This window comes from Trachurus trachurus (genome assembly GCF_905171665.1).
Source record: "Trachurus trachurus genome assembly, chromosome: 16".
Classification (NCBI taxonomy): domain Eukaryota; kingdom Metazoa; phylum Chordata; class Actinopteri; order Carangiformes; family Carangidae; genus Trachurus; species Trachurus trachurus.
This window is the reverse complement of record NC_139902.1, coordinates 27,415,733-27,431,403: the sequence shown is the minus strand read 5'-3', so window position 1 is coordinate 27,431,403 and position 15,671 is coordinate 27,415,733. Positions and strand designations below refer to the sequence as shown.

Here is a 15,671-nt window from a genome sequence, read left to right as displayed (position 1 = left end):
GCCCTTATGACCTTAGAGCAGCTAGCATGGCTGCATGTTGATGGTTGAGAGTTAGAGGAGTGTTGTTTAACATTTCACTCAGCACCTGACAAACTAATGGGGCAGTGGTTTCTGAAGAATAATCAAATATCCAGAAGTGTAGAGAGGAACTGTGATTTATAGAGAACAGCTGATAGGCCTACACTAGCTAACAGCTAGCACTTCTTCCAGCTGTCGTACGTCCAATGCTGCTCGTCTCTGGTTGGGAAATGCATGAAGCAGGTGTATGAAATGGTGATCTGTTCCCAACAAGTGTGTTTGTGTGTTTGTTTTGTTTAAAGAAAATATCTTCATTGCAAATAATGCACTTTTATAGGTTTCTGAGAACTGGTCCGGTGTGGTTTGATCTTCATCTTGACATCTGACACCATCATTTTCACACTGAAATGATTGGATTTCAAACTAGTTGACTTTTAATAAAAAAGAACATTGTATTTTCAAAATAAATATGTTTTAATAGTTACACTAAAAACAACAAAAAAAAGACTATTATTATTGTAAAACATCTTACAGCACCAATAAATATATTAATGTGAAAATATACTAAAATGTGTGGCTGTACATAAGCTCAAGAAGGAAGGCATTTAAATACATGTAAGAATGTAGTCACGATGAGGAGTGGAGAGGCGTCGGCCCATGAGCCAGCAGCCCGTCTCAGAGGCCTGCTGGTCTGAGGGTGGCGGGCGGGCGGGCGGGCGGCACGGGAACAGCTGTGGCACAGCTGGAGCTAACAGAGACACAGACGGGATTCAGGAGAAGACGTTTCCTGTGCGGCAGCTTCAGGCTACAAGGATCCGATAATGAGAACCTGCAGCATGACTCAGCTCGACGAGAACATCACAGCGTTGTTGTGTGGAAGAAGGAGAAGAAATGTTTTCAGACCTGAGTCTATAAGGTCTTATATACTGCATTTATGAATTTAGCTGTTTATAGTGTCACTTCAGGATTGTTCTGGTTCAATTAGTGAATATAAAAGTCATAATAAAGTTAGATTATTGATAAAATGATGAATTGATTCTGACATGTGAAGTCCAATTCACAGTGTATTACAGTGGCCTCGTCTTATATTAGTATTTTAATTGTAACATCAGATGATTCCATGTTTTTCATGGTTTTCTTCTCCTCATGTGGTAACAGTTACAGGTTTTGGGTTCGTGCCGTATCCTGCTGAGTCACAGTTTAACACCACGATGTGACGTTAGCGCCCGGTTTAAAAAAAGAAAAAAGACAAACACAAAAAAACAAAAACAAAATAAAAACACTGTGCCACCTCGCCGCCGCACCCTCAGACCAGAGGCCTCAGTCTGATTGGACAAGTCTTCACAAAACGTTTTAGGTCCGAGCTGATCAGTGGCTACGAGACTCCTTCAGTCCTCAGTAATGACGTGTCTTCGGGTCCACAAGTGCAAAACCACATGTCCACTAACCCCAGTCCAGAATGAGAAACACCTGTGCCGGTGCTTCATTCACACACACACGTTGGTGGCTGGGGTTACTGTCGGTCAACAGGCCCACCATGATCCCCCTACCTCCCCCCCTCCCTCCCCCACCCTCACCCCCTCCTCCCTCCCTCCGGCTGGTGTGAAACGCAGCTTTCGTTTTAAATCAGGAATGTCAAAGCTTTTTTTGTCTTTCAGTCACAGTCATATACAACGTGTTCTCCGGTGCAGTCTACAGACAGACTGACGACAAAAAAATTAACACTGCATATAAATATATATATATAACACAGAATACTGGACATATTCTATAAATTAGGTGTAGTGTACTAAACAAGAGGGATATCTTTCTACACGGATGGCGGTTATTTTATGATGAACTGCTCTGTTGTGGACGTGACGATTTCTTTGGAACACACACAAAGCCAATAAATAAAAAAGGAAACTGGAAGGTCGTGGATTTTTCTACAGTGAGGTGCCGATCTGCTCCGAGATCGGTTCGTCCGTTCGGTTTCTTTTTTTTACAGAGAAACTACAGTAATATCCCTTTACACAGCCTGGTCTCAAGACATTGAAAGAAACACAATACCTCAAAGTGTAAATAACAAAACTCTGTGCACAAAGAGAGAGACCCCCCCCCCCCCCCCAATCCCTCCATCCCTCCCCCCAACGCCTCGACCAAGGAGGGAGTTACGTGACAGAGGCTGGAGCAGGAAGCAGGAGGCCGAACTCAGACCCAGTTTAAACACTGAATCTTTACATTTCTTTCTTTCTTTTTTTTTAAAACTTCACCATGTCCAGCCTTCATGAGGTAACCCCCCACCCCCGCCTCCATCCCCTCCAACTGAGGGAAGAGAGTCATCTTCACATTATCTATCACCAACCACAGCACATGACACATGTCACTTCAAGGTGAGTCCTCACGGTGGAGACGCAACTTCACATCAGAGGAAACAGTCCTTGGACCTGCCATTCAGTTCAAGTACAACAGGCACTCCTCTTCCTCCTCTTCCTCCTCCTCCTCCTCCTCCCTCCCACCCAACCGTCCATCCGTTCATCCACACCTCAGTCTCTTCAGAGGCGGATTCGACTCCTGCTGCACTGCTTCATGAAGTCGTGGTCACCAGTCTTTTTTTCTTATTTCAGATGTCCATATCCACAGCAGACCAGCATCCAGTGAAGTGTTACATAAAATAAGATTTCTTCTCTCAGGACGCCGACTGAGAGGTTTTTCCCCATTCACACGCCGGCGGCGTATTCGTTTTGCTTTTAAATAGTTGTCTTTTTTGTTTTAACATAGCAGCAATACACATTGTCGATGTACGTATGATATATATGTACATATATATTAATATCATCAGGCAGAAAACGGACAGTAGCAAGATCTTGCATCCAAAGTGTCCCGTCTTGCGTTGTCGTCTCGTGTCCTTGCAGGGAATGCATCCTCGGGTTTCAAAGTGCTGTGCCATATAAAGAATTCCTTCATAACAGTGTTGCTGGTCTCATCTCCGCGGTTTGTCACATCTGTGGAGGGAAAGAGGAGACGGCGGTTAAGTGACGAGCCCAGTGGTCGCACAGATTATGACACAACTGCAACATCCATGCAACAAAACAAAACAAAACACGGGCACGACAGGAGGTAGAGGTGATGGTGACGGTGAGGGAGGGGGCTGCTGGGGGGGTTGTAAGTGATTGGATTGATTTCCAACCCCTTGTTCTTTTTCTGATGGACAGTTAAAAGGTTTGGTCTCGTGTCTCTATGTTTTCTGAGCCTGTGGAGGCGGGGGGCGGGGTTAGAGCGGGAACTACAGGGGAGGAGTGGTGATTAGGCACTAAAGGTGTGCCAAAAAAAAATCGATTCACATAAGAATCGCAATTCTCATTTAATACGATTCAAAATCGACATAAAATGTCCCAAAATCGATTTTAAAAAATGATAAAATGAAACAAATCTGCTGGCTGTCGGCCTCCATTTCCTTAGAATTTAAAAGGCAGCATGTTCAACTGCACTATTCTTTTTAATAAAGAGGCACTTTTAATTTATGCAACAGTTTCAACAATTCCATCTAAGCATGGATAAATGTTTAAAACTCAATAAAATAAATGTTAAAAAGACACTTTAGTCATTCTGTCTTGCAAAGCAGACTGGAGTAGATCATGAGGATCCTTTGCACACCGATAGACTGAAGTAGAGATCATTAGGAATCAAATCGTTTTGAATCAAAAATCGATTTTGAATCGAATCATAGCCCCAAAAATCAGAATCGAATCAAATCGTGAGATAGTAAAAGATTCCCACCCCTAGTAGGCACCCAACCCAAGACCCCCCCACCACCCCAAGACCCCCCCACCACCCCCCACCCTCTCTCCTGACTCTCTCCTGAACGCTGAGCAGCCAGTTGGAAATCATGTCAGCGGTCACTCCACCCCCAGAAGTGTGTGGCTCTCTAAATCCAAAGCAGTGTGGGGGGCCCTCGGGAGGTCAGGGGTCACAGGAGGGTGGCTGGGTCAGGGGAGGTCGTGAAACACGGCCTTGTTAACTCAGGGTGGGGGGGTGAGGTGGGGGGGGGGGGGGCGTTCCCAGCTCTGAGTTAACCTCCGCTCATTAGTGATGATGGAAACGACACACGAGCAGAGAGCAGCAACGGCATGAACACAACATTGGCAGCCCCCCCAAACCACACCACCCATTCCCGTCACTACGGACAAACATGCAGCCCCCCCCCCCCCCCCCCCCCCACTCTCCCTCATCGCAGGTAGATAATTATATCCCTCTCTGACGTCTGAAAACCTCGTACCTGTCCAAGTTAGATTTTTGGTGGTTGGTCGACATGCAGACAGCTGATACGATGTTAATTTAAGATCTGCTAACTTTCCACCATGAGAGCTTTCAGCCAAACCACATGGTCTTCATCAGTGGCTGTGATAGTAATGAAGACTTTGAAAGCTCTGGGAAAGGAAGTAGTACTTTTTAGGTGTTTGTTTTGTTTTTGTTTTTTTTAAATCCTATTTCCCATATAAGGAAACAGGCAGGAACAGCAGAAAGAAATGGTCAGGACGTTGTGTCACATGCACCTTTATCATTTGACCAATCAGGATGCAGAGACATTTAAAGTCACTACTTTCTGCTGCTCAGAGTCAGTGGACTAATTATTTTGACCTCCATAAATGTTGATAATATCTATTACACATTTCGGACCCCCACCCCCACTTTTTTTAAAAAAGCTAGTAGCTGCACAATAACAACAAAAAGACAAACGATTCTCTCTCAACAGCAGCTGCTGATGCTCTGGAGGTTCGATTTCTAGGTGGTTAAAAACGCCAGCGACAGTGAAGGAGGAAGTCATGTGACCTGGGTTGGCAAATGGTTGGACTTTTGTTCTTTTTTAAACCAAGAGTCTGTTGTTTTTTTTTACCCATGGTCATTTTCTAACCTTGATGAAGGTCTCCTGAACCTAAACAAGTACTTATTCTAATCCAAACCAAGCTCTTAACTTGTGTTTTAAGGCTAACCGCAGCCGATCATGAGGTTGACAGTGATGTTGAGCATGTTATCTCTGGAGTATCTGCTGCTGCTGCTGCTGCTGCAGTCAGGAAAAGGGCGAGAACCGACCGTGTCAGTGGTCGTTCAGTTTGGAGGACCTGTTTCTACCAACAGCTGCTTGTTGCTTCATCCACACTGATGCTATATGAACATGTGGTCTGGTCTAAACCCCACACACACTTACATAACAAACACCGATGATGTTTAATGTCTGAGCCGAGCAACATGCAAACAGATACACGCCATAAACAACACGGACGGTGGTGGTGATCAGATCTATCATGACCACATCAGCCTTAAAAGTCTGATGTGTCCAACAAGAGACGGAGCAAAAAACACAGGGAAGCACGGAGCTGCCACATTCCCATCGACAAACACCAACACATCACAGAGCAGGACGGAGAAGAAGGGAGGAGCAGGGAGGAGCATGCATCTCTCAGCAGGAACTCCGGCTACGCCACAGGCACAGAGATGGGGTGGAGAGATAAGGCAGACGGGAGGAAAAACAGAGGAGGAGGAGGGAGGTGTGGGGAGGGGGGGTGGGATTCAAGGCACAGTGTTTATCGTGACATGTATGGTAAACAAACCTGCAAGTTCTTTCGTTTAACTCAAGTTGCCTGGACTTGCAGTCTAATTGTGTGAATTTGCAGGAACATTTACAGGTGATAGGGTCCTGCACAAACAAGCGTTTCCTTCTCTCTGAGCAAGGCGCACACTGGCTGCAAGGGAAGCAAAAAGGGAGAGAGAGAGAGAAAGAGATCTAAGCTATAGAGCGAATTCTGCAGAAAAGGGCGACACAGACATTCATGCAACACCCCCCAACCAACCCCTTATCCTTATCCTACAACCCTCCCCTTGCTGAGATTGCATTGTAAAGACAAATATGTGCATTGGTTTACACAGAAGAGGATTTGAGGCCTGTGTGGACCCTGTGGTCTGTTACAGGAGCTTTGCGCTAAGTCGACTGCCGTCACGCTAAAAAAAAACGTCCTACTTAAGCAACAATGAAACATTTTGTGGAAATCAACACAATCCTAAACGGTGACATCATCCTGCACTAACAGGTGTCAACAAAAAAAAGCTGCTCGCTGTATAACCTGAGGGTCTGTTTTATGTAAGAAACACATGGAGGAAATGTCTCTAATGTAAACATGTCATGCAAACCAGAACCAGAGCCAGAAGCAGAACCAAAACCAGGGTGATGAAGCAGAAGAAGTGCAGTGATATGATGATCTCGGTCAGCTGAGGTAGACGCTATTATAGTTTTATCTGTTAACAGTGCCGGTGTAGGAGACAGAAGGCCATAGCAGAGACACAACAAGGACAGAAGTAGATATATAAAAGGAGCTATGCTTTGTCTCATTGAAGCGAGTTGGTCAGAAGACGTTCAGCAGCACCAGGATCAATTCTCATCATGGCCTTCAGCGCTGTTTAATATGAAAACAGTAAAAGCTGAACTTATCAGTGAACTTTCCAAGGCTGCGGTGAGGTGAAGTAAAGTGAAGCTGTACATGTACATATCTGAAGTTCTCCACTTGTATATTCTGGACTGGAACGGTGGAGGAAACGTGGCATCAGATAAGAAGCTCCAAACAGGAAGTATAAGCAACACCAGAGCTTCAGACGGCCTTAAAGATAGAGAGAGGAAATGCCATGGAGACCTCATCTCTCTGCCTCAGAGGAGCCGACGACGACACCTCGCTGAGCTCAACACCCTGACAAACAAGAGGTAGGAACAATCCTGCAGCGCCTCCATCAATATACCTGGTCAAAGCAAACAGGAGCTGGACGCCCTCATTAAGGTGGATATTGATCCACAGGATACACAGAGGGGTTAGGTGTGTGAGGATGTGTTCCTTCCTGCATCTAAACAAGCACCTGCCCTGTCATAGACCACCACCTTATCATAAACCCCACAGCTGGGTGCACACACACACACACAAACACACACATACACATACACACAAACTCCTTTTATCCAATTAAACAACCTGACTGGCTGCAGAGGAGCCAAGACACACAATCTCCACACACACACACACAGGCCTAAGTCAGCTGTGACGGCCCGACCGAGTCCTCACTTCAGCTCATCCTCTATTTACACCTCTAAAAATAAAAATAGGTTGACTCCCTGACACCTGTTGCTATGATTAGACTGCGGAAGTAGCCGAGGTTTGTGCAACCGGAGTCGGCGCAGGCGGCCGCGGGTGGTCCGCCACGCCTCGATCACTCACGCCGTTATGGCCGCACCATAAAGCAGTAAAAGCTGCGGCCATAAAAAGAGCAGAGAGCTCTGTAAAGATAGGTGGAGGTCAGGTCTGTATCCTCCACCTCGTACACTTGAGTTGGACGACGAAACCGTGGCATCACCAAACAGAGTGATGACGATGATGAAAACGCTGCTACTGAACACTTTATGTAGTTTTAGTCAGAGGATGGAGAAGGTGTGTGAATGAACATGACGACCTGCTGGATCCAGGTCTCTGATTAACCCCCAACACACATTCATTATAGAAAACACAAGATTTCCCCTGATTCACAACACAACACAACTCACGTAGAGACAAAAACATACTTACTATTCTTTCTCTATTCGAAGGTCTGGCTTCGCCCTGAAACGAAACAGAAGAAGTAAGAGTTAGATTTCCTGTTTCTGCTGCGTCATTCGTCACTGAGAAGGAGAACATGAGCTCTACAGCCTCTTACCTGCAGTCACACCTCTGATGTTCTGCGAAACTTAAATAAACAGTATGTTGCGACACATGCGGTCTAAGCCGCATCACCTTGAAGAGAGAAAGAGAAGGACAAGAGCATGAGGATTAGACGAGACGAGACAACAGAGTCAAAACACCAAACTGAGACCTGAACCATCTCTGCTGCTCCAGCCACATCAATGACTGTAAACACAGAGGAGTGAACTACATATCTGAGACACCATAGGCCTCAGTGTTTCACTCTCTGTTGAACTGTCTTCACACCAAGTCCACTTTTGTTTTGTTTTTTCTGGAGCTTTAAGTCAAACTTTAATGCCTTCATCAATGGGTGGAGTTTTATGAGTGATAATTTGAAATTTGGTCAAAAAAAGCAACTCTAACTCATTGACAAAGACCATAAGATGAAACTGAAAGTCCTGGAAAAAAGCTAGCTATGATTATAGCATCAATCTAACAAGGTGCTAGCATCATCATCACCATGTCCCTTTATTGGTCAGGTTTCTCTCACCTGCAACGTAACGTTACGGGTTTCCAAGGGAACGCACTCCATTCCCTCGTCGTTGCAGCATCCTCCGCAACGTTTGACGACCACGCAGGACGGACTGTAGAGATGTTCTGTGTCTTCTGGATACTCCTGGTAGATGTCCACCAGCATCTCCCTGGGCTGACACAAGCTCTTACTGTAGACTTCATTAAAAAGGACGACTAAAGAAAGAAAGAAAAAGAGAAAAGAAAGAAAGAGAGATTACGTTTTCATCATCAGAGTTAAGTAAAGTGAGAATAATAATAAAATGATAATGCTAATCCAGAACAACTTCCTGTTTTCTTCACCATTGAGTTATGTAAGAACTAAAGGCCTCTAGTTTCCAATGTGTAACGTAATGTAGGACAAACAAACTGTTCCTCTACGTCAAACTGGTCAAGATCAAAGAAGCATCTCTCGCCTCCTTAATGGCAGCCAATCAAAGCTCTTTACAGTCCATCACTTTTAATTCAGTGTCATACAGACGGGACGAGCCAGGAGTCGAACCACCTCCAGATCCACACCCACCGCTTCACTGTCAACAACTACACCGAGGGATCAACACATTCAGAGATCCATTGGCTGAGCCGATACAAACGATGTTGCCAGGAAAGTTTTGACTTTAACGCAACATGCATTAACATCGAGAGACGTTCGAGGACCCAAGACCTGAAAGATCAAGGCTGTAGACCTGCATGAGTCTGACGGTAATCTCTCTCCCTCAGTTCATCACCAGACTGGGTTCCTTCCCACGCTGACCTCTGGCTAACTCCTGACCCCCTTTGGTTTGTCGGAGCAGCCGTGACCTGCAGGCTCAGTGGCGCCAGGCTTCACCTCTGACATGTGAGTGACCCCCAGGAAGCCCACCCCTGAGTCTCTCTGCCTCTGGATTAAAGCAGATACGGGACCTGTGCTTTCCGAAAAATCCTACAATACAAATAATACAGAGAGTCTGTGTGACGCTGCAGTGTTTATCCGACCCTGGCTGTCCCTGGGAAATAGAGACGGCAGCAAATCCTCTCACGACACCCAGATTCATCACGGAAATGATTTTGTTTTTTTGAAATGAAAACCTCCCTCCACTGGCTGTGCCATGGAGCTCTCAGCTAGGCTCTGTAATGAATGACTGACTGCAGGTCTGGCTCCACCACGGTGACCTGCTGGCCAACAGACATTAGCAGCTAAACCCCCCCGGCACCTGCTCCAGGATCCAGAGACTGGGACTGGGGCTTGGGCTTGGGGTGGATCTGGTTCAGAGGACTGTCAGCAGACTGCAGCCTCATGCCAACACGCTCAACTGGTTCTCTGCCTCCAAACCGAAGATTTGCTCCGTCTTACATCATCCTGTAACAGATCCTCCTGGAGGTGCGTCACTCCAAAAAAAAAAAAAAAAAAAAAAACGAACCAACAAACGCGACCCAAAACCAGCCTGAACGTCTCGTCCGGATCAGAACGGCCTGGTACTGAGTCTGACTCCTCTGAGCCACAGAGCGCCATTGTTTCCAGAGTCTCACTGCTGCTCTCAGTGTGTATGTGTGTGTGTGTGTGTGTGTGTGTGTTTTAAAGGAGACTTAATATTTCAGGATCTGTTCGAATTAAAAAATGTGTTTTGATTTAAAAAAAAAGCTTTATCAAAAGGTGCAGAGCCGTGCAGCAGCAGCAGCAGCAGCGGTAATCAGGCCACGGCCTTATCTCGGTGTATATGACAGCGTTTGACAGGTGGTGTGATCTCTGACAGTGTGGGTGTGTGAAGGTCAGCGGCGTGCAGATGGCAGACTTCCTGCTTCACAAACGCCGGCAAACCACACACATCATTCAACCTGTTCCACTGAAGACCGGCCGGCCCGTGTCTCTGCCTCTGTCTGTGTCTCTGGCTGTCTGTGTTCACCAGCAGCAGGCAACACGACGAAAACCTTGGCCTCAACGCAACCGTGCCACTGTCAAACAAACATACGAATATGAACCAAGGCTGAGCGTTGGTGCTCGACTGTGTGATCCTCCTCCTCCTCCTCCTCCACCGTGAAACAGGTGAGGAAAAGAGAAACAAAAACTGGAGCAGGAGCAGATTATTGTAGCCTTGGCAGATTTCCACCATTTCTCTCACATTAACTCATGGAGCTGGTTTATCCCAGATATCTCACTCTGGCCACGTCCCAAACACACCACTGACTCGGTTTATAAGCCAAAAACACTCGACTGCTCAGGCCAGCATCAACGACACCTGACCAGAACAGGAAGTGACGACAAAAGACACGATTTCATTGTTTCACTCTTTGCTAAAAATGTCCCATATGTAACTGTTGAAGTAAATCGGGCCTCAAAAGGTCTTTATTAACGCAGAATTCATTGCACAACAGTCGGGGTTAAGCTCGTGAAGAACTACGCTACTAAGTAAGCCACAGTCAAAGTCTGGTCCTATAGCTATTTTGAAATCAGCACCACTTTTATTGGCGACTCCAAAGTCCCACAGTCGAGACCTTTGAGTGCTGGATCTTTTAATCGCTGCCTGGGACTTTGAGTCTGTTCGCTGGAGAAGGAAAAAACAAAACAAAACAAACCAAACCAACAACCCCTCGGCTCACAGCAACCTACTAAATACACCTGTCACCTGTCAGAGCTGCAGACATTTATAAAAGAAGCTAATGAAGACACACGTTTCCTCTCATGTCCACTAGGTGGCTCTGTGGTCATAGGCTCCATTATAGATTTATTACACTTACCTTCATCTTTACTCTTGTCCACTCCCTTGTTAATGCTGGCAGTCTGTAAGAGATCAGAGCAGGATTTAAGATTTATCAATGAAAAAAGCACTGATATCATCATCATCATCATCTTTATCTTCCTCCAGTAGTTATCCTGCTTCACTGTATAAAAAAATAAAAGCACGTGAAGCTTTTATATTTACAGCCATGTCAAATAATCATTACGACTGATGTAATAAATAATGATTGTGTCACCACAGGTGTCAAACACCTTGTGATCGTTTTTTTTTTTTTTTTTTTGTCCCCTCCTCCCTATCACCGTCTGTTAACCAGGCAGGAAGCAGCTCTGTGAAGTTCAACACACACACAGGAGGAAACACTGAGCGCCCTTCACAATAAAACATCAAGGAGGAGGATGAGAAATAGATATTCTGCACATCACTTGAAAATAGAAAATGCTTCATATTTTTGCATGGTTTGAAGATAGATGGTGTGGAAATGAGGCATCATTTAAATAAGTTATCTGGTGTTCAGAGTTGTAGTTGACCCTGGTTAACCCATTCCTTACAGCTCAATATCAATCTGGTCCCGTTTGGCGTTTGATATTATTTTGAAGGACAAATTACAATAATAATCTATTTAGGAAAAAAGAAGGGGGAAAAAAGTCGCACTGATTCTTACTCAAACTGCTTCGGATTTTGGGGGGGGAATTGTTTTATTTTGAAAGGTGACGCCAGGAAGCGGCCTTTTGTTTTGATCGTAAACCGGTTGACGTGACGAATCGGCATCCCTGGGAGATCTCCAGTTCACCTTATGTGGCTGTGCTGCTGTAAACCGGCGCAGATATTGCGTGAGAAAGCGGCCGGGCCTGTGTGGGAAGTTGGTGGGCATCCCGCAGGGCGGCGGGACAGGAGAAACCGGGTCTCAGCCTCCCTCACGCTGCGGAGCAACCGTGAGAAAAAACACACACACACACTGGGACTGGAGCCTGCGGCTGAATAGCACAGCGCTGAGTGTGTGTGTGTCTATGTAAGTGTGTGTGTGTATGGAGCTGTGGAAAGGGGAAAGGCGCGCCTCCAGCAGAAGCCCATTCACAAAACTGTCGCTTTAATGCTCACCCTCGTAAAAATATCAACAAGCAGTGACACTAATAACAAGTGGGGATGCTCAGGTGATTTTTACGCGTTAATATTCAGGTCGGCGCACAGCAAGGTGCGTTTAATCCACCAAAAGCACAACTTTAAGACTTATTCCCACACCCAACATCCCAGGGCCGTATAGACAACGAGGACCACACCAAAGGCAGGATTTGATTTCTACATGAATAAATCCTTGTACCCCGAAATTAACTGCCCAATGCACCTTTGATATTTTATTTAATCAATCTTTTCTCTAATGTTTTATTATTATAGAGCCAATCTCCACCACACCGACTTTAAATACAGTCTGGCTTTGTTTAACACACAAAAAAGGAAGAAAAAAAAGAAGGGCTGTGCTGTTTCAACATAAAGAGCAGAGATGGAGGCAAACTGAGCCAAAAATGCTGATATTTAACCCACAAAGAGATGCTAATTATGAACACGTGCAGCCAGGTTTTTATACAGATTGTATACACAGACAATACCCCCCACTTCCCTCCTCCTCCTCCCTGTGTGTGTGTGTGTGTTTATTGACTGGGGGACGTGAGCACATTGTTATCTTTGTGTTAAATACATGTGTGTGACACAGTCAGAATAGCCGAGGCGACAAAGCAGCTGAGAGAGAGAGAGAGATATGAGAGAAAGAGAGAAAGAGAGAGAGAGAGCACACACACACGTCCCTGTGTAATAATTAATAAGCAGCAGCATTAAGACAGACTCACCTTTACAGTGGGAAGGTGAAGAACCGCTGCCAACAGGATCTGTACCAAACTGACAACAAAGTTCATGGTTGTAATTCCACACGATGAGTCCTTACAAAAACCTCTGCAGCCGATGATGATGATAATAATGATGATGGTGGTGATGATAACGATGAAGAAGAAGAAGTCAAAAATCTACTGATATCAACAAAATAAAATAAAAACACAGTCAAAAAAAATGAAAAATGAATATTTTAAAAAACCGCGGCAAATCTTGGCTATAGCAAAAGCAAATCCATATCTTCCACGCGCATGTGGCTCGTTCACGGAGAGACTTCCAGGGTCTCCCGGCAGCAGCAGCGCTCCGCAGGAAAGCTTACCATCCAACAACGACGACACTATGCCGGGGCTCTAAAAAAAATCCACGGACCCACACGGGAAACTGACTGTCCTCTTGGTGACAGTGGGAGCCGGTACACGGGCGGATCAGATCTCCAACTTTACGCACCGCTGTCTCTTGCGCGCATAGATCCCGCAGCAGTGAAGGAAGGTGTGTGTGTGAGGACGGAGCAGCTCCTGTTCGCCGGTATTATGAAGTGATCCTGCAGCCTCCTTGTGCCTCTGTGTGTGTGTGTGTGTGTGTCTTCTCTTTTCAGGGGGGGAGCATCGACTGTGTATAGCGTATCCCCGGCTCAGCAGTGGTACCAGCCTCTCTCGTCTTCTCACTCCTCTTGGCGGCTGCTGCTCGAGCTCATGCGTTATTAAAGGTTGCCGGCATAGGAGACACACTGGAGAGGGAGAGGCGGGGACGGCTGGATGAGCAGCCAATGAGCGGGCTGGCTGGGGAAAGGGAGGGGGGAGGGTGGAGGAGGGGGAGAGAGCTCTCTTCATTGATGACATAGACTGTGTGATTTCAGTGATTCTCATGCTTTCCTTTGAGCTCCTGCTGCTGCTGTGATGATGATCTCTGTCAACTGTCAGTAACAGGAGTGAAATAAAGAAAGTTCAAAGCTGCAAAAAACATAATCAAAGCAAATATTGTTAATATTGAACATACAGTAAAACACAGGCTGTGAAATAGCATACAAACTGTAGTCTCTTTAAATTATTATTTCATTTGTTGAGGGGAAAAAACAAAGCTATCCAAACATATATGGCCCTATGTAAAAAGGTAATTGCCCCCTAAAACCTAATAACTGGCATCAAGTGCAATCAAGCATTTGCAAAAACTGGTCTTTTTGAGCATGAACGGCTTGCTTAAAGGGGGTTCATGCCATCGAATGTTGGTCCAGACTTTGACTAGACCACTCCAAAACCTCCGTCCAGCGGCGGACTTGCATGGTGCTCTGTTTATGACATGCTGCATTAGATGTACACCAGATGTAACGGTGATGCACACCTCCCAAAATGTTAAACTTTTCCCCAAAAAAGATGAGCCTTTGTGTTGTTTTTGGTCAGCAGTGGTTTTTTCCAAGGAACTCTCCCCGTTTCTTTCTTATGGTTGAATCATGAACCCAGTGGGAGATCATATATACTTCTTCAGAAGATGTTCTGCGTTATTTTATGACCTCCTAGATGAGTTGTCGCTATGCTCTTGGGGTAATTTTTGGTAGAGTGGTGGTCAGTCTGTTTCAAGCTTTCGCCATTTACGAATAATAGTTAAAAATGGCCTTTTTTCCCACAATTTCCAGGCTAAAAGATGTCAATGACTTTGTTTTTTCATCTGTTCTTGAATTTTTCAATTGAGTCATTTTCTTGATTCAACAGGTCTGGCAGTGATCAGGCCTGGGTGTGGATAATGAAATTGAACTCCAATGGAAAAGAGGGGTATTTATGTTACTTCTTCAGTAAAGCTGAAAGCTGCACTTTCAGCTTGTAGTCTGCACGCAGCGGTGGAGGTTAGGTGGCTGCAGCTGGCAGTTTTTCATCCCTAAATATCCAGTTATCCAGTGAAGCTGGAGAACCTGGAAACCTTGATGCTACAAGGCAATTGTGCCACCTACTGCTATACCCATCCTTCACTGTTAGAGTTTACTTTGTACATGAAAATACTGAAGTGTCGTGACAAAGACACAAGTGATAGTAAGTCTTTAGATGCAGGTGTTTCTATAGGAGCTGCTGGTGGAGACCAAACACTGAGTTAAACACAGGTGAAAACATCAGTTACAGTAATGAAGCTTCACTCAGCTCAGAGGCTTCATTTACTCATCAAGTATCTCAAATAGTTCACATGTCTGCCCTCTAGTGGTTAGGTATCACTGCACTGTACACACACACACACACACACACACACACACACACACACACACACACACACACACACACACACAGACAGACAGACAGACAGACAGACAGACAGACAGACAGACAGATAGATAGATAGATAGATAGATAGATAGATAGATAGATAGATAGATAGATAGATAGATAGATAGATAGATAGATAGATAGATAGATAGATAGATATTGATCTCATGCTGTTCCATGATGAAGGAAATGAATTTCCATTAATTGCAGCATCACTGGTTTCTCTGTAACTTTGCCTTTCCCATCAGACTGGTCCAGTCTAGTCTTTCACTTCCAAGTCAATGGATTTACGGCATTTGACCACATGTCCGGCTGCACAGGATATACCAGTGAAGTGAGACGCACTGACTGTAAATTAGAGCACTATAACTTCCTCTATCACAATCCTTAATCCATTAATCCATTGGATATACAATTTCCTCAAATAAGAGCCACACATACAAGAGAGGGACCGTAGTTTGGGTTTGAAATAGGCACTTTGTCAAGGTTACCAGTTGTTTATTGAATGATTGTGGTTAAAAGAAACAAGATTAACTGTTATTAAAAACAGGAAACATCCTTCA

At 45.1% G+C, this 15,671-nt stretch overlaps 1 protein-coding gene across 2 annotated transcripts; it reads right to left on the bottom strand.

Moving 5' to 3' along the window:
* Positions 1–580: 580 nt before the first annotated feature.
* Positions 581–13,528, bottom strand: LOC310999424 (vascular endothelial growth factor A-A-like). 2 transcript variants are annotated; one of them, XM_083989849.1, is made up of 7 exons: positions 12,823–13,528; positions 10,976–11,022; positions 8,245–8,441; positions 7,729–7,805; positions 7,602–7,634; positions 5,610–5,741; positions 581–3,002 (listed from the first exon to the last, which is right to left on the bottom strand). In XM_083989849.1, exons 2-7 carry the CDS (start codon positions 10,983–10,985, stop codon positions 2,981–2,983), a joined length of 471 nt encoding a protein of 156 aa, XP_083845975.1. In that variant the 5' UTR covers positions 10,986–11,022; positions 12,823–13,528; the 3' UTR covers positions 581–2,980. The 2 variants fall into 2 exon arrangements, with proteins under 2 accessions (XP_083845975.1, XP_083845974.1); XM_083989848.1 differs by having other exon boundaries at positions 10,980–11,022.
* Positions 13,529–15,671: the final 2,143 nt, after the last annotated feature.